The sequence below is a fragment of the Hyaena hyaena genome, unplaced genomic scaffold (assembly GCF_003009895.1).
Source record: "Hyaena hyaena isolate Hyena2069 unplaced genomic scaffold, ASM300989v1 scaffold_427, whole genome shotgun sequence".
NCBI lineage: Eukaryota > Metazoa > Chordata > Mammalia > Carnivora > Hyaenidae > Hyaena > Hyaena hyaena.
Window position 1 is genome coordinate 199,432 of NW_024081064.1, and position 18,146 is coordinate 217,577.

Genomic DNA, 18,146 nt, shown 5'->3' on the forward strand with positions numbered 1-18,146 from the left:
TCTCACCTGCAGCACGGCTTTCGGTGAAGGTGGCGGCTCGTGGAGATGAGCAACGGTGGGAAGAAGGTGCGAGAAGCCACGGGCCTAGGTGGCAGCCCCCCAGACCGGGCGTGAGGCCCGGAGCACGGCAGAGCCCAGGGCTCACAGGGGCAGGCTGTGGCCGACACCCAGGGGGGCATGACCAGCGGCGTGGGGGTGAGGGGCAGGACGGAAGTCTGGCTGCGGCCACGTGGCTCTGACCTCCCCCCATCCCATGGGAGGAAGCGTCCGGGGATGTCTGGGGGAGGTGGCGTACGTGGGCACGGTCCCGTGGGCACTGGGGACTGGCTGGAAACTCGGGGTGGCAGGGGGAGGGTCCTGAGGGAGTGGGGAGTTTGGACCCAACAGAAGGGCAGGCAGCCGAGACCGCGAGCAGGGCCGGGTAACCGCAGGTGCGGGCTCCGCAGCGCAAACCAAACTGCTGGGCAGACGGCTAGACAAGCGAGGCCAAGAGTCAGGAGCAGAGAGAGGGGGCATGAGGGTCAGGCCAGGCGACAGAGCTCCAGGCGGCTCAACGTGGCCCCCAGGGAGAGCAGAGCAGAGACAAGCAGACAGAGACGAAGGCTGCAGAGCTCCCTGGAGGCTCCCAGTCACCTGTCCCCTGCACGGGACAGGACCCCCACCAGCCAGCGCCTGGGTGGCAAAGGGGCTGGATTTAGCCCCAGGGGAGGAAGGCGTCATGGAGGAAGAGGCCCAGTTCGCGGAGCCCCACTCCAGAGGGGGACCTGTGTGGCCACAGCCCGAAGGGCACGCACATCGCAGCCCTGGGTCCGGAGCCGCAGGGCGGGGGTCCAGGGCAGCCATCAGCACTCAGCTACGGGACGGGGGGTGGGAGGCAGTGGGGACGGGAGGGGGGCAGAGCCCCAGAGTCGAGCAGGTTCAAGTCTCCTCCAGGGTTTAAAGTAAAGGTCACAGGGGCCAACTGGCCAAAGGGCGGCAGACCAGGACTGCCCCCACACCCTCCTGCCTGCCTTCACCACACAGCCGGAGGCCACTGCTCCGGTGCCTGACACAGGGCGAGGCCGCCCTCAGCCGAAGCAACCCCCCCCCCCCCCCAGCCAGCCCTCCGGGGAGGCAGAGGCCATCAAGGGTCGAGCTAAGGGACTCAGGGGCCAAGCCGGGGCCGGGCCATGGGCTCGCTCAGTAAGGATCAACTGTTGGATGACGGGATGGACGCCTGAGTGAATGAAGGGGTGAGACCAGAAAGGCCCAGCTCAAATGGGGCTGAGGGTGGGGCGGCGCCCACTCCCCTCACAGAAATGAAACCCGGCCTCCACCCTTTTACCTAAAACTCCTTGGCTCCCAAATTCTCCCACCTAGCGTCACACAGGCATGGCGGTTCCTTCACTGACTCACCTGTCCAAACAGACGTCCCACATACTCTTACTGAGCCCCACTTTGTGCCAGGCTGGAGCTAGGGCACCCAGAGGAGACATGGGCGGGCCTAGGACACCCCCAGGGGACTGGATCCGGAGACGGGGATGGAGGGGGGGGGGCAGGGGGAGGTGAGGGGGGAGTAGAGAACAGAGGTGGGCAGGAAAAGCAGAAACACAGACACTGAGAATCAGGGGGTGGGCAGTGGGGGTACATCTCCTGGCCTTCTCTGGTTTTCCACCTGGTGAAGGCCCCATCTTCCTGGGACTCCAGAGCCCCTGGGACAGATTCACTGAGGGGCACTGAGACCAGCACGGTCTGGGAGCCGGGGGGGCTCCCACAGGAAGCCAGGCTGGACCCTGGGGCCAGAAGAGTGGGGTGCAGGGGGTCCGGAGAAACAAGGAGACAAGTTAAAAAGGGCCACCTCCGTGCTCAAGGGAGCAATTAGCGTAGTCCCCTCGGCTGGTGGCCTCAGGACAGCCTGACTGCCTAGTTTCTGAGAAACCCAAGCAGGAGAGGGGTTAGGGGAGATGGTTTCATCATGTGCCAGGCACACGGGGTGATGGGAATGAGCACCAAACCCCTAAGATCCTGGTCGGCGAATGCCTCCCCCCACCCCACTCCTACCCCAGTTCTCAAATGCTGGAATATGAATGACTTGGGGGCGTGTAGTTGAAGCCCACCCACTCCCAGTCCCCTCGTCCCGGTGACATCTGGGTCACCTGGACATCCTTCAGTCCGGAGGTGACAGTTGGTTTGGCGGACTCGAAAAGAGGGGCTAATTCTGACCCATGAGGCCAAAGAATCTCTGGCCAACAGGTAACTATGAGCCCCTCCCAGCCCCTTCTAAGCCCTACTTCTAATCACCTCCCTTCTCCGTTTTTTGTTTTTTTGTTTTTTCCATTTGGCGGACAGTCTGGCTAGGGTCTGATGGTGATGAACTGGGAGTGATCGAATCTTGACGGATCCCCCGTAGGGTGAAAAAGCCCAGAACTTGGGACACAGAAGGGCAAGTTTCAGGCTCAAGGGCATACCTACTGTAAAGACATTGACGGGCTCTGGGGCGTACAAATCAGGACAGAAGCGGGGTGCATCCCAGGGAGGCACAGGGCGCGTGGGGGAGGGAGAGATTCAGGGGGGTTATGAAAGCAGGGACTTAACTGCTTCTAGGCCCCCTCTGTGCCCTTGGCTCGCTGAGTGACCCTGACAAACAGCTGGCCCTCTGAAGCTCACTCTCGGCGGTATTTGGGAGCCAAGTGTGAACCCCAAACTGTGCCATTCCATGGGGGGGGCCCTCTGGGGTGCTAATCTCCATCTATTTCTCGGCCAGGATGGGGGCATTCCGTGCGTGTTGGCTTGGGGATAATTCCACGGCTTCTGCACGTAGGACGTGGCACTTTTTCAACCACCCGATAATGAAGTTTCTAATGACCCGGGCGCCCTGAAACAGGCCAGGTGCCTGTGCTTTAGTAGGAAACACGCACCCCCGTTTCCCAGCTTCTGGAAGAAGGAAGCCAGGAGACGAGAGGGGCCTGGACCACTGTGACATCTGTATGTAGTCGGGTCGGACAAAGGAACTTTCCGCACAGCGGCCCTATCTGCGGCCCACTTCCCAAAGCAGCCTTCAACTTTCAAGCCCGCTCGATGGGCCCCACGCTGGGACAGAGGCAGAGACTTAAATGAGGAGCAAATGAAACCCGGACTCCGGCACCAGAATTAGAAGCGTGGCCTGAGCACCGGCCGTCCCTGCCTGCGGACGCCGGTTCGCCTCATTATGATAATCATAATGTGTTTTTCCTTCACAGACAAAGAAGGGCTCCTTATGAGATGAATATTGGAATCCAGCAGCTACCTCATTAAGGTCTGCAGCCTCTTCCTTGACAGGGCCCAAGATTAGCCCTGCGTTCATTAAGGGAAAAGGGCAGAAAGTGAAAGAAAACTGAAGACCACAGCTGGGGGGAGGGGGAGGGCTCGCTCTGTGGGCCATTCACTCCCTGAAAGACTGCGTCCACCTTCGGGATTTAATCACCAGCGAGGGGGGTGTGGGGGACTGAGGCCGGTTTAACCAGGATGTAGGAGGTAAAGAGGTTAAACTTGACAGAAGGAATTAAAAACCCAAAATGGGGCAATTTGATTTGAAAGCTCCCTGGGATTTGTCACCAGGATAATCAATTTAAAACCTTTTTTCCTGTTTACTTTCTTTTTCAGCCCCGACCGACCCAAGAGGAAAACTTTCTCCGGATGGGCTTTTGGTAGATTTTACTATTTTCCAAGTCTCCCTTCCCTACTTTTTCATTAGTGCCTTCCGTGTCTTTTCTTACTTTTTTTTTTTTTTTTGTCTTTCTCTGCTTCTCCCCCCACACACGCCCCGGCCCTCACTTCTTTTCTCCCTTCCTGGTTCTCCCCGTGGGAACTTAACCTGTAAGAAACGCTAATGGGGACTCCTGATTTTCTCACAAGCACTTCACTGGCCTTATTTCAAGACCCTCAAATAGCGCCTGGTTCGTACCTACAACATATCCTACCTGAGCTGCCGGGGAGAGATTAACCCTCTTCCGCAACTGAGGAAAACGTGGCTTGGAGAGAACTGACCGACCCCAAGGGCTCAGCACTAGGCGGTTTAGCCAGGCCCCGAACCCGGCAAAGGTGGTTCCCAGAGAGAAGGGAGCACTCCAGGGCGTTGGGGGAACTCAGAACGAGGGAGGCCAGGAGCGGGGGGCTCTGGGAAGTGTCCGGAGAGTCTGTGTCGACGAGAGTGAACCAGAACCGAATGCCACAGGAGGGAAACAATGACAACGTGTCCGCGTGTCTGTGTGTCCGTGAGTTGGAAACGTGTCCAGAGTTAAGCGACAGAAAAGTCATTACCTGAGTTAGGGCCATTCGACGGAGCGGAACAAGTCAGGAAGCAGTGGGTTGAAGAGGAAATTGGAGGTGAGGAAGGAAGACAGCGAGTGTAGACAGGCCTTTCGAGAAGCTTGGCTGCGAAAGGAAAGAGACAGGCTGTAGTGGCTGGAAAGGGGGACGGGAGGGGCCTGAGGGGCTCCCGGCTGTGGAGAGAGCAAAGTTAGGAATTTGGAGGGAAGCAGTCGTAGAAGAGGGTGGGGGGCGGACAGGTCGGAGACAGGAGGGACCAGCACAGAGGACACCTCTTCCTCTGCTACCCAAGAGGTGACAGGGGGTGCAAACGTGCCATGGGGCCCCAATTGGAAGGCTTGATGGCCTCTGTTCCCTTAGGGTGGCAGGCCGGCCCCGGGTCGGGACAGGGAGTTGTGAGGTTCAAATGAATTGGCGATTGCAAAAGGCCTTTGCCAAGCGCAAAGGGAGACATAAACGTTCACTAGAATTACTCGCTGGTAGCAGGACGCTCAATTTTACAGCCCACTCCAATCTCACCGGGGCCTCGATTTGCACTGGCCATAAAGTATGCGTCCGTACACTAAGGATGTAAAAACCAGTAGTAAAAGCTCCTGGCAGGCCCTGCAAGACAAAAGTTCCCTCCTAATAGCCTGGATTAACTCAAAGCAGCCCTCCGCCCACTTCATTTGTCACCTTCCAAGTCACCCTTCCACCATCATTTGCCACATAATCCAATCAGCCCCTTTCAGATGCCGGGGAGCTATTGTTTCCACCAAGCTGGGCTTCTCTAAAGCACCAGGGCTGTTTTTGTCTTCTCTGGACAAAACTGGTTGGCTTAAAAGGGGACGAAAGAAAGTACTGATCAATTGGGGACCCCAATTAGCTTCCAGGAGACTGTTTTCATCATCTTTGGATCACATACCAGGCCCGGTGCGCTGGGCATATTGTCGGCGGTCTGGAAAATGTTTGTTGAATTAATTCTGCTTTTATTTATCCCAGAATTTATTTATTGAGTGCAAACACACACAGCACCTACTGGGTGCTCTTATACCCGAGGGAGAAGAGGGCTGGGCACCGCGAGGGACTAACCCCCCGGGGGGGTTAAGTATCTAGCAATTTCCACAGTGATTTACAAAGCACTTTCAGAGCGGGTTGCATCATTTGGTCTTCAAAAGCGCCCTGTGGGGTAGATAAAGGCGGGTGCTTTTTTTTTTTTTTTTTTTTTTTTAATCCCCGTTTAGCCCATGAAAGGGACTGGGGCTTGGAGACGTTAAGTGACTTGTTTAAGGTCACACCGTCATTGAGAGGTGGGACCAGCACATGACACCAGCGGGAGGGGGGGCGACCCAGACACACACCCCCCCAGACCACCCTGGACAGCTGGGATTTCAAACAGGCTATCCCGCCGCCCAGGGTGGCTTTGGGGTAAGGCCATAAGGGGAGTTCTTGAAGAATTCACTCAGGTAGTGGCTGCTGGGGGGGGGGGGGGGGGGGGGGGGGGGCGGGAACACGCTCCGAGAACAGAGAAAGTGCTCTGGAAATGACCACATGCATGATTCGTATTCCACTCGGGTCAGCCCAACGCCCACCTTGGCGGACCCCTACCTGGTGCAAAGGAGAGCCCCGTGGGGAGGGGCTGCCTGGAGCGCTGTGGGAGAACAAACGAGAAGCATGAGACACGTGACGAGGCGGGAAGGGACGGACCTACCAGACCGTTTCAACAAACATTTGCCAGCCACCTCCTCTATGCCCGGCCTTGCCCCTGGCTGCTTTATCTCATTGAATGCTCACAACGACCCTGAGAGGTTACCCTCCTTGACCCCATTCCCCCAGTAAGACCAGGGAGATCTCAGAAGAGGTGGGATGCCCTTGGCAGTTGAGTAGCATGGCATCAGGGCTCATGCTCATTCCAGAAGCCCACCGTGGGCCTCGGAATTGCCAGTGAGATGCTGGTTGAGCCCTTGGCCCAGGTCCCCCTCCTGAGAAGTTCCCGAAGGGATCCTTCCATTCAGGACATCACAAAGGCAACAATGGGCTATTGCGGGAGGAAGCCCACAACTCCTCGGGGAGGGAAACACTCCAGGTTGCTGCCACATTAACACAAGCAGAGACTTATAGGAAAGTATCCGAAGACAGCATCGAGGCATAAGCATAGCAAAGGTCAGAGGTTAACGACCAATGCCCCCTCACTAGGGCATTGGATTGAGCATTTCGCCAAGAGGGAGAGCTGGCTGGTCGGCCCTGGTCCTCTTCATCCTCCGTCGTCCTGGCCCCGGGGGCAGGGGTGGGGGGGCTCTGCCGGGGGCTGCTTTGGATGCTGGTTCCATCCAGGGGGTCGGATCTCCTAGCGCCCTCTGCAATTGACCAAAGGTTAGAGGACCCACTTAAAAGCCTACGTCTAGGTAGTCATTAAAATGTAAGTGAATTAATTACGGCGAAAACTAATTAGTTAAAATTTAAAATGGGCTTTTCATTGCTCATGGGCCTGGGCATGGTGCAAGGAGACTGGCAGGGGTGGGGGCTCTGCCCATCAGGTTGAGTATCTATTGCCACAAAGAGGGGCTGAGGTACCATCAGGTGGAGGTGAGCAGCAAGCACCTTGGCAGCAGCATGGCATCCAGAGGTGGTCCTTGAAGACAAGGAGGTGAACGAGTGATGTCATCCCTGAAGAGACCCTATGGCGTGGGAAGGGGGCCAGATTAGAAACCATCTTGATGACCTCTAACGGCCAGCGCTGGAACAGCAGAGAGAGGGAGGGGGCAGCCAGAGGGAGAGGGAGGGGGCAGCGGGAAGGAGGGAGGAGTTAGGAGGGAAGAGGGAGGGGAACGGAGGGAGGAGAAATAGGAGGGAGGTGGAGGGAGGAGGGAATGGGAGAGAGAAAGTGGGGGTGGAGGAGGGAGGAGGAAAACGCGAGGGGAGGGGGAAGAGGAGAAATGGGAGGGGTAGCGAGGAAAGCACTGGAAAGGGGAGGAGGGAGAGAAGTGGGAGGGGGTAAGGAAGACTTGATTGACAGGGCACAAGTGTTAGCTGTGTGCGCATGCGCAAACCGAAGCCCGGGCTAGCGGGCCAAGAACCATTTGCAGGCACAGACCGCTAGGGGGCGCGCGGCCGGCACCCAGGGCTCAGGAGCACAGCCACCTGCGGCGCGCGCGCGCGCAGCAGAGCCTCCCGCGCCCCCGCAGCGCCTGGCCCGCAGCTGCCAGGGGCACAGCTGGCACAGAATGGGCGGGGGGAGGGGGAGCGCCCAACAGGTCTCAGTCTGGGGGAGGCCACAGCCCACACCGGCGCATCGCGCAGGGCCGCTGTGTCACCGAAACACCCCCCCCCCCCCCCCGCCCAACACACGGCCTGAGGCCTTTCTGCGCCCCCCGACTGTGGGGGTCAGCCTGCACCAGAGGCGTATGAGGCTATCAAGAAGGCACTCGCCATAGGGTCTTCCCAGAACACCATTCCACTTTTCATAAGTAAAAACACAGCAATCTTGGCTCTGACCTTCGGTAAATCCAATTACACATAAATTAATTAAAATTATAAAGGCCCAGTTCTCAACACACCGTTTCACTCATTTGTGTGGTCTCTGGACACGTGATGCAAAAAAACGTATTACTAAAAATTAATATAAAGGCAAAAACCCCTAAAGTCATCCACAGCACTACAGATGCGCCCCCCCCCCCCAAATCTTGCACCTCCTCTTCTTGGCCACAGCAAGAATTTCAAGACCCTGCGCGATGGCACCTAATCAACAATTTCACGACCTCTTCATCCTGCACAAATATGCCACACCTTCATTAAGACCCCCAAAACCAAAACCGACCAAAATAAACTCATCCGTATCCACGCTCTTCCGCGATACCCTAAGTCACACGGCCAGCGCGAATCACATCTCCGCCCAGCGCGAATGCTACAGCTGCTCCCCGGTGCACCCCAAGATCTTGAAACGTTCCCCCCTCAGGTAAATGAATCCAGAATTCTCCAGGAAATCCCGCGCTCGACCCCCTCCAGCAGAAGAACAAAGGCCACCTCCCCTCGCCACCCCGCCCCCCAAAATTCCGCAGTGCCACCAGCGCCCTCTGGCGGCCAGCAAGAGAACCTTCCAGAAACCTGCCACGTAGCAACCCGCTCGCGCCCCCCCTCCCCAAGCCCGCCGGCCCAGAGTGGGGAGGGGGCGGCGTGGGGGGGCTTGACAGGGACAAAGGAAACGGTAAAAGACGACTTTATCAAAAGTCGAAAGCCCGCAACGTGTCAGAATCTTCCAGCGACCATCGCGCAATGCTAAAAAGACCCCCGACCCCCAATTCCCAACTCCCAGCACCTAGACACCCCCCCAACACGCCCCCTTTTCTGTATGTCGCTCTTCCCTCTTGATTAGCCTCCCCCCGAATAAGGACACGGCCTTGCGTCCACCCAGCCCGCCCCTCTGCTTCGGTGGTGCCAGAGCCCCCGGGGATCTGACCCCCCCCCAGCCGCCTTCCCCGCGGGGCCGCTCCGGGGGCTCCCGGCAGCTCTGCACTTGGGCGCCATCTCTCTCCACTATTAAAGTGATTGATCGGGGGGAACCAGATGCTACCAGTTAGCAATTTTACTCTAAATTTTGACTCGAGTCTGCTCCGCACTAAACCCGTGTGTTTTGGATCCGTAATCCCTTGCGGACAGGAACCTGCACTCTTCACGCCTACGGGCCCCCGAGAACCTGGCCACAAATTAGGGGGGAAATGTGCCCGGGGGACTCTTCTCTGGACGTGCTCCCCCACCCACCTCGTCGGGGCATGCAGGACGCGCCCGCCGCCATATCGCCCACCCCCCGTGATCCTAAAGGTGGCTTCGAGCACAGAAAATCTGGGTTTTCGACCCCAGTGACTGCGGTCTACCGGACGGACAGGGGTCGGATCGGAGTCCCCTCACTCGTCTTCATGTGAGCCCCTGACACCCAGCCGACCCTCAAGCTAAGGGGCTGGACGAGAGCAGGGCCCTGATCCCCCCCCCCGCCCCCCGGGGAATACAAATGTGCCTCGAGATTTTCCTGCCTGGCAGAGCTGCGCTGGCCGACCTCGGGGACCAGGCGAGGTGGCCGCCCGCGGGGGGTCCCCGGCGTCTGTCACCGGCGTGTCCCGGGCAGGGCCCAGCCTCGGAGGGGTGTCGTCTTCGTTTTGCACATCCTTTCGGGCAAGGATGGCCGACCACTCACCAGGTGGGGAGACTCTCGCGTGGGCGCCCCGGCTCTCCCGAGGAGCTGCGGCCGAGGCCGGCGGGCCAGGGCGCGCTCCATCCCAGCCTCCGCCGTCTGCGCTAGGGGCCGGCTGGGTGGGGTTTATATGGAGGCGCAGAAGGGGTGGTCTCTGACGTCAGCGCATTCTGCTGCAATGCGCTCATTTCTCCAAAAGTGATTGGCCGGAAAAATGAGCCCCCCAGATTCTATGACAAATTGCTCTAGCCGCACCCAGATTGCAGCAAAGAAGGGAGGAAAAAATTCTGCCGCAGTGCCCCTCGCCGCCATGACCAACACCCTGTGTGCGCCGGTGCTTTTCCCTACGTGGGCCCCGCTCCCCGCGGGGCGGGGTGTCGCCGCCGTCTGCCGCGAGCGCGGGACGAGGGACGGCTCTCGGGGCGGCCGGGGGCGAAGCGGGGCGCTGGGGCGGCGGGTCCCACACCTGGCCATTTCGGAGCCTCTCTCGGAGGATGCGGCTCAGGGAAAGAAAATGATGCTTTCTGCTTATTGTCCCGGAAAATTAAATGCCCCGAGCAAGATAACCCGTGCCCAAATGTAAGTCGGCGGCTGTCACCCCCGTGTAGCCCACCCGTCTATTTCTGATTGGCTATCTTTGACATGGACGACTCGGCAAAGCATCCCGGAGTCAGAGGGAAGAAAAAAAAAAAAAAAAAAAAACACGGGTTTTGGGTCCCAGGCTGCGCGGCTTCCAACCTGCGCGTGAGACCCTGACGACGCCCCTTCCTCTGCCAGGGCGCCCGCTTCCCACACGCTCACAAGGGGGTACCCCCCAACCGGGGGCGTAAGAATAATTTAGGCATGAGCCGTGTCCCTCTAGGGAAACTACTTTTCGAGGAGGACTGTGTCCCGCTTGGAGATGCATGGGGTACCCGCCCCCCGAATGGAGGTGACTGCCCCCCCCACACTTTGAGGAACCCCCCCCCATGCCGCCCCGGGGAAACAGGCAGCGACACATGTTGCGGCAGAACATAGCTTGCACGGCCTCGTGCTCGGGGACTTGGCACATGAGATTTAATCCGTAACAGGTGGCGCCTTCGGCAGCTCTGCCGGGCACTGAGTGGCAAAGCGGGCAGGGCCGTCAATCAAATGTCCTCTCGAAAAGGTCAAAACGCTGTTGAAAGGGACTAAGGATCTATCTTGGGGTGACAGGTGGGTGGCAGCCGGGAGGGCAAGGACGAGGCGCCTAGTGACAGGAGAGGGGTGAGGATGAGTGATGGGTCCCAAAGGGGAAAGGCGGCGCGGCCCCGCGGGGACCGGCGTCAGAACGGCTCCCCGCGCTTCCCGGGGGGCGCGGCGGCCCTGGATGTGGCCTCAACCCAGACAGGGGGCTCCGGGGCTGAGCAGGAGGGACGGAGTACTTGCGAGCCCACGGCTAGTGACAGGGAGGTGAAAGTGGACCTCCAGGTCACGAGGGACACCGAGCCCTGGGCGGACGGCTCGTGTATAGACGACGCTGCTGGGGAGACGCAGCTAAGGTGGGCTTTGGGGGGAGCCCCCCGAAAGTGTCCGATAACGGGCGGGAGATCGAGAACGCCCAGTTTACAGCCTGGGGACCACGCAAGGAGCCCCGGAGACTGGCGTCCCCCAGCAGGACGCGAGGCAGGAAGGCCCGCACCAGCCGCAGACGTCAAGAAAGCTTCAAAAAATCATGGCTCCGAACATCCTTGTCAACAGGAGAACGTTTATTAGCCTCGGTATTAATAGCTAGGAAACAGCGGAGCGGGCCGGGACCAATCAGCGCCCAGAAGCCCCTGTCGTCAGGCCTGCGCAGCCAATCAGACGCCGGCAGGCCCGGTTGCTAGCCTCTCGGGGGCAGAGGCGAGGGGTGCGCGTTGTCGCGGGGGCCCCCGCTGGCTCGCCGCGCGTGGGAGGCCTGCGTGGGGGACCCGGCGGCCACCCGGCAGCGTCCCTAGCCACGCACTGCGGGCCCCCCGGAGGCGGTCACACTGTCACAGAGACAGTGCCTCCTGGCGTCGGCCCTGCAGCCGCAAAAGGCCATGAGCGGATGCTCCAGGAGGAGCCCCCGGCCTTGGTTGGGTGCCCCTGGGAGGCCCGGGAAGGAGGAACTCCAGACAGCCAATGTGCACCTCTCTGCTCAGGGCCCGGCGCCCACGAGGAAAGTTGGGCCTCTCTGCTTTTTTTTTTTTTTTTTTTTTTCTGGGCTCTCTGGCTCCAAAGCCCTGTGCTCCAAGTTTAACGGTGAAACCCACTCCTCTTTTTCAGGGTCTCACTGACAGGCCAAGGTCAAAGGACCCTGGAAATTATGTGTTTCCGACCAAAGCGCCCTTGGGGTGGGGATGGGGGGGGCGGGGGAGAAGGGAGTTGAATCCCTGCTCTGCTCCCTCCTAACTGGGAGGCTGAGGTCCAGGCCCTTCTTCTCTCTGGGCCCCTATTTCCTCATCTGGAAAAAGGAAAGAGTTGGACAAGATGGTCCCCAAGGAGCCTTCCAGTCCTGCTTCGCTTGATTTGAATGTATACATCAGGCGAGTCAAATGTCTTCCAGAACATTCTGCATGACAGTAATTAGTATCAGGTGTATCCTGCAGCCCATGTGGTTACTTCATCATTCTGCTTTTCTTTCCATTGTATTTTATTTTAAACAGAACACCATGGCAACATGTTTATCCTTCTGGCTTCCTAGAAGAAAGAAAGAGAGAAAGAAAAAGATAGGGAAAAAAAAGCAAAGAAAGAAAGAAAACACTGCTGTAAACTAATCTCTACTGAGCATGGTTTTAACCACAATAAAAAAAGATATCCATATGTTTAACTGTTTTTGTTGGCTTTTCTGGAGCTCCGAACCTAACTTTTTAAATATTTATTGGTCCAAAGCAATGAAAGAAATAACGTGAAAGAGCCAAATCTATGGTAATATTTGGATCCAAACTGTTTCTCAATCTGAGCAACATTGTGCCTGCTTTCCTTGCTCAAAAAGGGACATTTGAGGGCTCAGATTGATCTCAATAGGACAAAACAGACAAGGAAATCCAGGTTTGAGAAGTGACTCGTTTTCTTTCTGTACATGCCGAAACCCAGCTCTCTCAAGAGCCCTGGAGGAGAGCCAGGGTCCCAGACGCGTGGCTTAGCCTGTTGCCTTTTTTTTTTTCACATAGATCTAATTCAAAGCACACATTTTTCTTCTTTTTTTAAAAAATTCATACTTGGGAACCCTCAAAAGCTGTGTGAGCAGTCTCCTTTCCACATGTACATACTTGTGGGCAAGTGTACAAATGTCCTAAGATTTGGCCAGGAAATGAATACAGGGTCTTCCTATACCAGTCCCCAGCCTCGGGTAAATGCACTCTGTGTCCCCAAACCGCACTGTCAGCCTTTACAGAACGGCATCCCTTGTGTGGCTGTGCCTCTAAGAAGCTTTTCCCAGTCTTCCGGGTACCCCTAAAACGGTAGGCTTCCCCAGAAATCTCTCGAGGTCCCTTCTGCACCTTCCACACGTGGCTGTGGTGAGGCGGGACCTTCCTGACCTCTAGTACCAGCGCCAGCCTCCGGTGACTCCAAGCCCCCCAAATCACACGTCTCTGAACCCCTCTCCCGTTCCTCCCGTAGACCTCAGCCAAAGTCAGAAAAGCAACAGGGCATACAGAGGGTCTTCCCATGAAGCTGTTGTGGGGTGAGGAAGCCCGGGCATTGTCAGTCACAACCTCTCTGCCTTCTCTAAGGTAAGCCATTGGACGTCAAGCTGTCAAGGATTTGGGAGAACTTATCAACTAAACAAGAGCCGCATATGTTGTGGGTCCTGGAATTGACAGTAGCTCTTCTAGAATGCACACTGACCTGTTGCTCAGGCCTTTAGTCCCAAGAGTGGGGCTCGAACTCACAGCCCTGAGATCAGGAGTCGCATACTGTCCCAACTGAGCCAGCCAGCCAGCCAGGCGGCCCTCTTGGGAACTTGATTTTACCTTCAAAGTAGTCTTACCTCTCGAGCATTTAAGGACTTGCACCAGGGGCTCTCTTTTTACTTCGGGTCTCTTATCCAAACACGATTCATACCCACCTTCCCTGTGACTTGGCTGCTTGGGGGTCTCTGCCGGATGTCGTGATTCTGGGGTTGGACCTGGGGAGCTGAGGACCGTGGCTGTCTGTGCACACGTGGGCTTGGATCCAGGACACCAATCTCAGGAAGACCCTGCTTCCCTGAAACCTGAGTTCTGGGTGCAGCCTCAACCTTTGCATAGCGGAGTTTGTCAAATTGTAGATATTAAAAGACAAATAAAAGTCAGCGCCTTTTGCAAAAGGCCAAGGATAAAGCTTACTTCCCGGTAGACTCCTGGGCTTCAAGGCAGCTCACGTACGTGTTTTGCTCCGGGGATTTATGGTATGCGGGAGAGAGGACAGACGCTGTTCTTTACTAGTACTTTCCGTGAGCAGAGCCAATGAAAAAGAACAGGAAGGCGATAGCCCCAAGTTACCCCCAAATATCCTCCCAAAACCATTAGTTGTTCTGGGTGAATAGATTCTGTGTGATTTTTCTTCTACTTTTGTGGATTTCTCTACTATATGTACTGCATTTATAATGTGCATTTTTAAAAAACGCAGCAGTGCAGGATGACTGACCATTTGAGCCTCTTCCTTAGGGACCTGAAATATGAAATTTTTTTCTAAAATAAATAAAAATCAAGAGACTCAGGACACACAGTCCCTGGACAGAGGCTCTCAAACATGGGTTGGGGGGGGGGGGTGCCTGGGTGACGCAGTCCAGACTCTTGATCTCGACTCAGGTTATGATCTCATAGTTCGTGAGTTCAAGCCCCACATCAGGCTCCGTGCTGATGGTGTGGAGCCTGGTTGGGATTCTCTCTACCCCTCCCCCACTTGTGCGCGTGCATGGGCTCTCTTGCTCTCTCTCTCTCTCTCAAAGTAAATAAATAAAATTTTTAAAAAACGGGGTGGGCATGGAAAAGCTGGGATAGCCCCACAGCCACACCCAACTTCTGGAAGGGCTTTCCTGAACCTGAACAAGTGATGAAAAACTTCTGAGCTGGTAACAGAAAAAAAAAAAAAAAATGACCTTCAAATGGTTTCATTGGAACTGGAGGGGCCTAGAGAAATCCACTTACCAGGGGGTGAGGCGGGCCGAGAATGGGATCTGGGCGACTCCGACTCCAGGCACCACTGTGGCTTGGATTTCAGAAGTCACATCCCCCACCAGAGGAAAAGGTGGCCACGTTGGCCTGCCCCGCCCCCATGCGGCCCCCCTGGCTCTGGGCGTGGGCCAGCCCCCGGATTCAGGCAAGGGGTTTTCTTGGCCCGACTCCATGGAAACATTTCCTTCGGTGGAGCAAAGAACTGCTTCATTCAACGGCCTGCGGCTAGGGAGGGGGCTGGCTTTACTGTGTTGACAGAACAGTGAAGGCCTGGGGGAGGGGCCCCGGAGAAGAAAATGTATTCCAGGTAGAACAGGACTGGAAAGTTTGCTTTTTTTTAAAAAAAAAACTTAAAGATTGCTGACAGTTGAAAAACGACCACCCCACCCAAGAGGCTCCAAGAGAAGACATTTGTACTAGATTTCAGTGATGACTATTGCAAGACCTGTCTTCCTAACGGCGGAGGGAAGGGGGCCAATTCCGGGCACGCTTTCAATTTAAACATTCAAGGTCTCGATCCTTCCAGAAAGCACAGTCGGCCTTCCTGGGCCAAGCCCGGTGATATCTGTGGCTCAGCCTCACCCCGAAGCCCCCAGCTCACTGGTCGAGAGTCAAAGGCCCTACGCACAAGGAGGCCATGGGCAGGGGTCCCGGGGCACACGGTGGCCCCTTGTTGATCCTGGGATGTCCACATCACGGTCTGTGCCCCGGGAGGCCACCGGCAAACATAGGACCCCCCAGCCCCTAGCTTTCACCAAAAAACCAGACGGAAGCGCATCCACGTGACTGCTACATGAGCGGCTTGGGGGGGGGAGGGGCGAGGGGGGTGTCTTCACCATGAAGTGAGATGATGCCTCCTGCTGCTCAGCGCCATCCTGGGGGTGAAAGGAGATGAGAAGCCCACGGAAGGCAGAGCGTGGCGTGCAGGCGGCCACCATTCTGTGCCGTGGCCAATGCTACGTGAAACCAGGGGATGACGGCCCTGTGGTCAGAAGGCTGACCGCCAGCTTTCTTTCTCAGCCCTGCGGTAGACCTGAAGCCTCCCTTGGTGGTTGAGGGTTTGGGGCCTGAGATCAGACCCCGGGAAGCAAATCTCCTCGCTGCCCACAAGGCCGGGGGTTAGTTGTTCAACCTCCTGAGCCTCATTTTCAAGATCTGTAGAATGGGGGTAATATGCCTCCCTCCTTTTGGTGCGAAGATTAAACGTGGAGAAAAAAAATGATCTGTATTCCCCGTGTGTCCCCAGCTACAGGACATGAAGAGTGCACAGAGAGATCTCATTGAGGCTTTTTTCCTTGTTTGTATTTATTTTACAGGAAGAATACATTTATTTTGTCATTTAAAAAAATGAGTGAAGGCAGACAGGCTCTCCTTTGCTGTCCTGCCCACCGCTCCCTTCCAGTGTGTTCAATAAACTTTTATTCCTTTAAAAATAATAATAATTAAATTAAGCTAAAAATAAAATTTTTAAAATGAAATTCTACGGCACCCGGGTGGCTCAGTCAGTTAAGCGTTCAACTCTTGATTTCGGCTCAGGTCGTGATCTCTCGGTTCGCGAGTTGGAGCCCCGCGTCAGGGTCTGCGCTGACCCTGCGGAGGCTGATGGGGATTCTGCCTCTTTCTCCCAGCTCCTCCCCTACTGGAGCTTTCTCCGCCCCCCCCCCCAAAAAATGAATAAACTTAAACAAAACAAAAAAAAAAGTAAACCCAGTGAAGCTGCTAGGCCGATGAGCAGAGGTCTGTGCTGTGCACACCATGCTGTACTTTCACAGACATGTAGAAGCCCTTCTCTGTGGACAGGGCAACCTTGAACGCTGTTCTCTCCCAAATGAGAGGTTGGTTACTGACACCCTGCCCACCCCCGCCCCCTCCCCGATCCTGGGTCTGGGCTCAATCAGCCAGAAAGAGAAGAGAAAGAAGCCTCTCCACTTACAGAGTCTTCCATGAGTCCCGCGGCTCTCTGTGGCCCAGGCTGGCCCCCCAGGCACAGCCACCTGGCCCAGTACCCTCCACCCCTCACCCACCCCCACCCCTACCAAGGACCACCTTCCTCCTCAGTACGACCTCCCATCTCCAAGGCTGGGATCTGAGATGCAATTTGCAAGCTCAGGGGGAAAAAGAGATCTTCTGGATAAAAAATATTCCCAGAACACTCAGCCAGCCTCCTTCGCTCTTCCCGGCTGGTCCTCTATCCCCCATGGGACGCTAGCAGGCAAGGCCGTCTGGCATAGTGGGTGAGGACGCAGGCTCTGACATCAGGCCAGGGTTCAAACTCTGATACTGCCCCTTACTAGCAGCTCAGCTCTGCATGAGGCCTTTAGGCTTCTCTGTGTCTCAGTTTCCCCATCTGTAAAATGGGAACGATAATAGTACCTGCCTCTCAAGGGGTACCTTGCGGAGCACGAAGTCTTTGCCACAGCCTTCTGGTTGAGAAGGGCCCGCTCTGGGCCTGGTAGAGGAGAGTCCGAGTCTCTCCATCACAGCGGTCCCGGGACAGGCACGGCGGCAAAAATTCTGCAGGCAATGAGGCGCTGTCCACGCCAGCCCCTGTGGCACGTCCTTTCTAGAGCCAGAATGCAGACCCATCTTGCAGCCCTAGCCCCCGCTGAAAAGCTTCATTTACCGTCCCCTCCGCCATTGGGGTCACTTCACCACCAGCGGGTGACTGTCGGGTACTGAGGGTCATTTCAGAACAGCGCAGGTCACTGCAGGCCTCAGGGTCTCCCCACCCCCCAACTTGCTCAGGCCTGTGCTCTGCAAACGCTTTGCCCTCTGAGACACGGGCTCAAATGTTCAACATACCCTTTAGGTGTTTGCGGAAAGGATGAGCTTAAAGGCGCCTGCCTTTAGGTAAACGGAGTTGCCCTTGCACTTTTGATGATAAAGAAAAGCAAACAAAGGCCGCCTTTCAAAGAAGAGCTTGCTCCCACTGGCTCTCAATCCAGACGCCCCGGTCGCTGGGAACCGTTGGGGGCAGAGGGCTGGGGAAGGCCTCTGGGACCCCCGGGCCCTTTGAGGAGGGTCCTGCCCACATCACCCCACCCAGCCTCCAGCTTCCCCTTCTGCAAAAAATATGAAAATCGATACTCAGGCCACAGGTTTGCTCTGAACACAGAGCAAGATAGACTAACAGACTGAAAAAAAGGCCTTCTACATTATCTGGAGGGGTCCTGAGGGTCAAAGTCCACAGCTGGGGTGGCGGAGGCTCTCCGAGCCAGTCACCAAGCAGGTGGCCCCCCCCGGCCGTGGAACCAGGCAATCGCACTCACAGCTGGCCGCCCCAGATACCCCAGTTGACGGGTTGCATCTTTGGTCTGAGTTTTTATCCACTTTAAAGGCAATTCCTGGGGCGCCTGGGTGGCTTAGTCGGTTAAGCGTCCAACTTTCGCTTAGGTCATGATCTCGCGGTTCGTGGGTTCGAGCCCCGCGTCGGGCTCTGTGCTGACTGCCAGCTCAGAGCCTGGAGCCTGTTTCAGTCTGTGACTCCCTCTCTCTCTGACCCTCCCCTGCTCCGCTGTCTCTCTCTCTCTCTCTCCTATAAATAAATAAAA

General features: G+C 56.6%; 1 protein-coding gene across 6 annotated transcripts in view; it reads right to left on the reverse strand.

Annotated features, from left to right (window-relative positions):
• LOC120245760 (retinoic acid receptor RXR-beta-like) overlaps positions 1-9,540 on the reverse strand; it is a 32,794-nt gene extending 23,254 nt beyond the window's left edge. For 2 of the 6 annotated variants that reach the window (XM_039252965.1, XM_039252961.1), the window contains exons 1-4: positions 9,455-9,540; positions 6,868-6,944; positions 5,875-6,623; positions 4,279-4,392 (exon numbers count right to left, since the gene is read on the reverse strand). In XM_039252965.1, the coding sequence (XP_039108896.1) occupies positions 4,279-4,293 (15 nt within the window). In that variant the 5' untranslated portion in view covers positions 4,294-4,392; positions 5,875-6,623; positions 6,868-6,944; positions 9,455-9,540. The other 4 variants (XM_039252962.1, XM_039252963.1, XM_039252960.1 and 1 more) reach the window with 4 other exon arrangements.
• Positions 9,541-18,146: the final 8,606 nt, after the last annotated feature.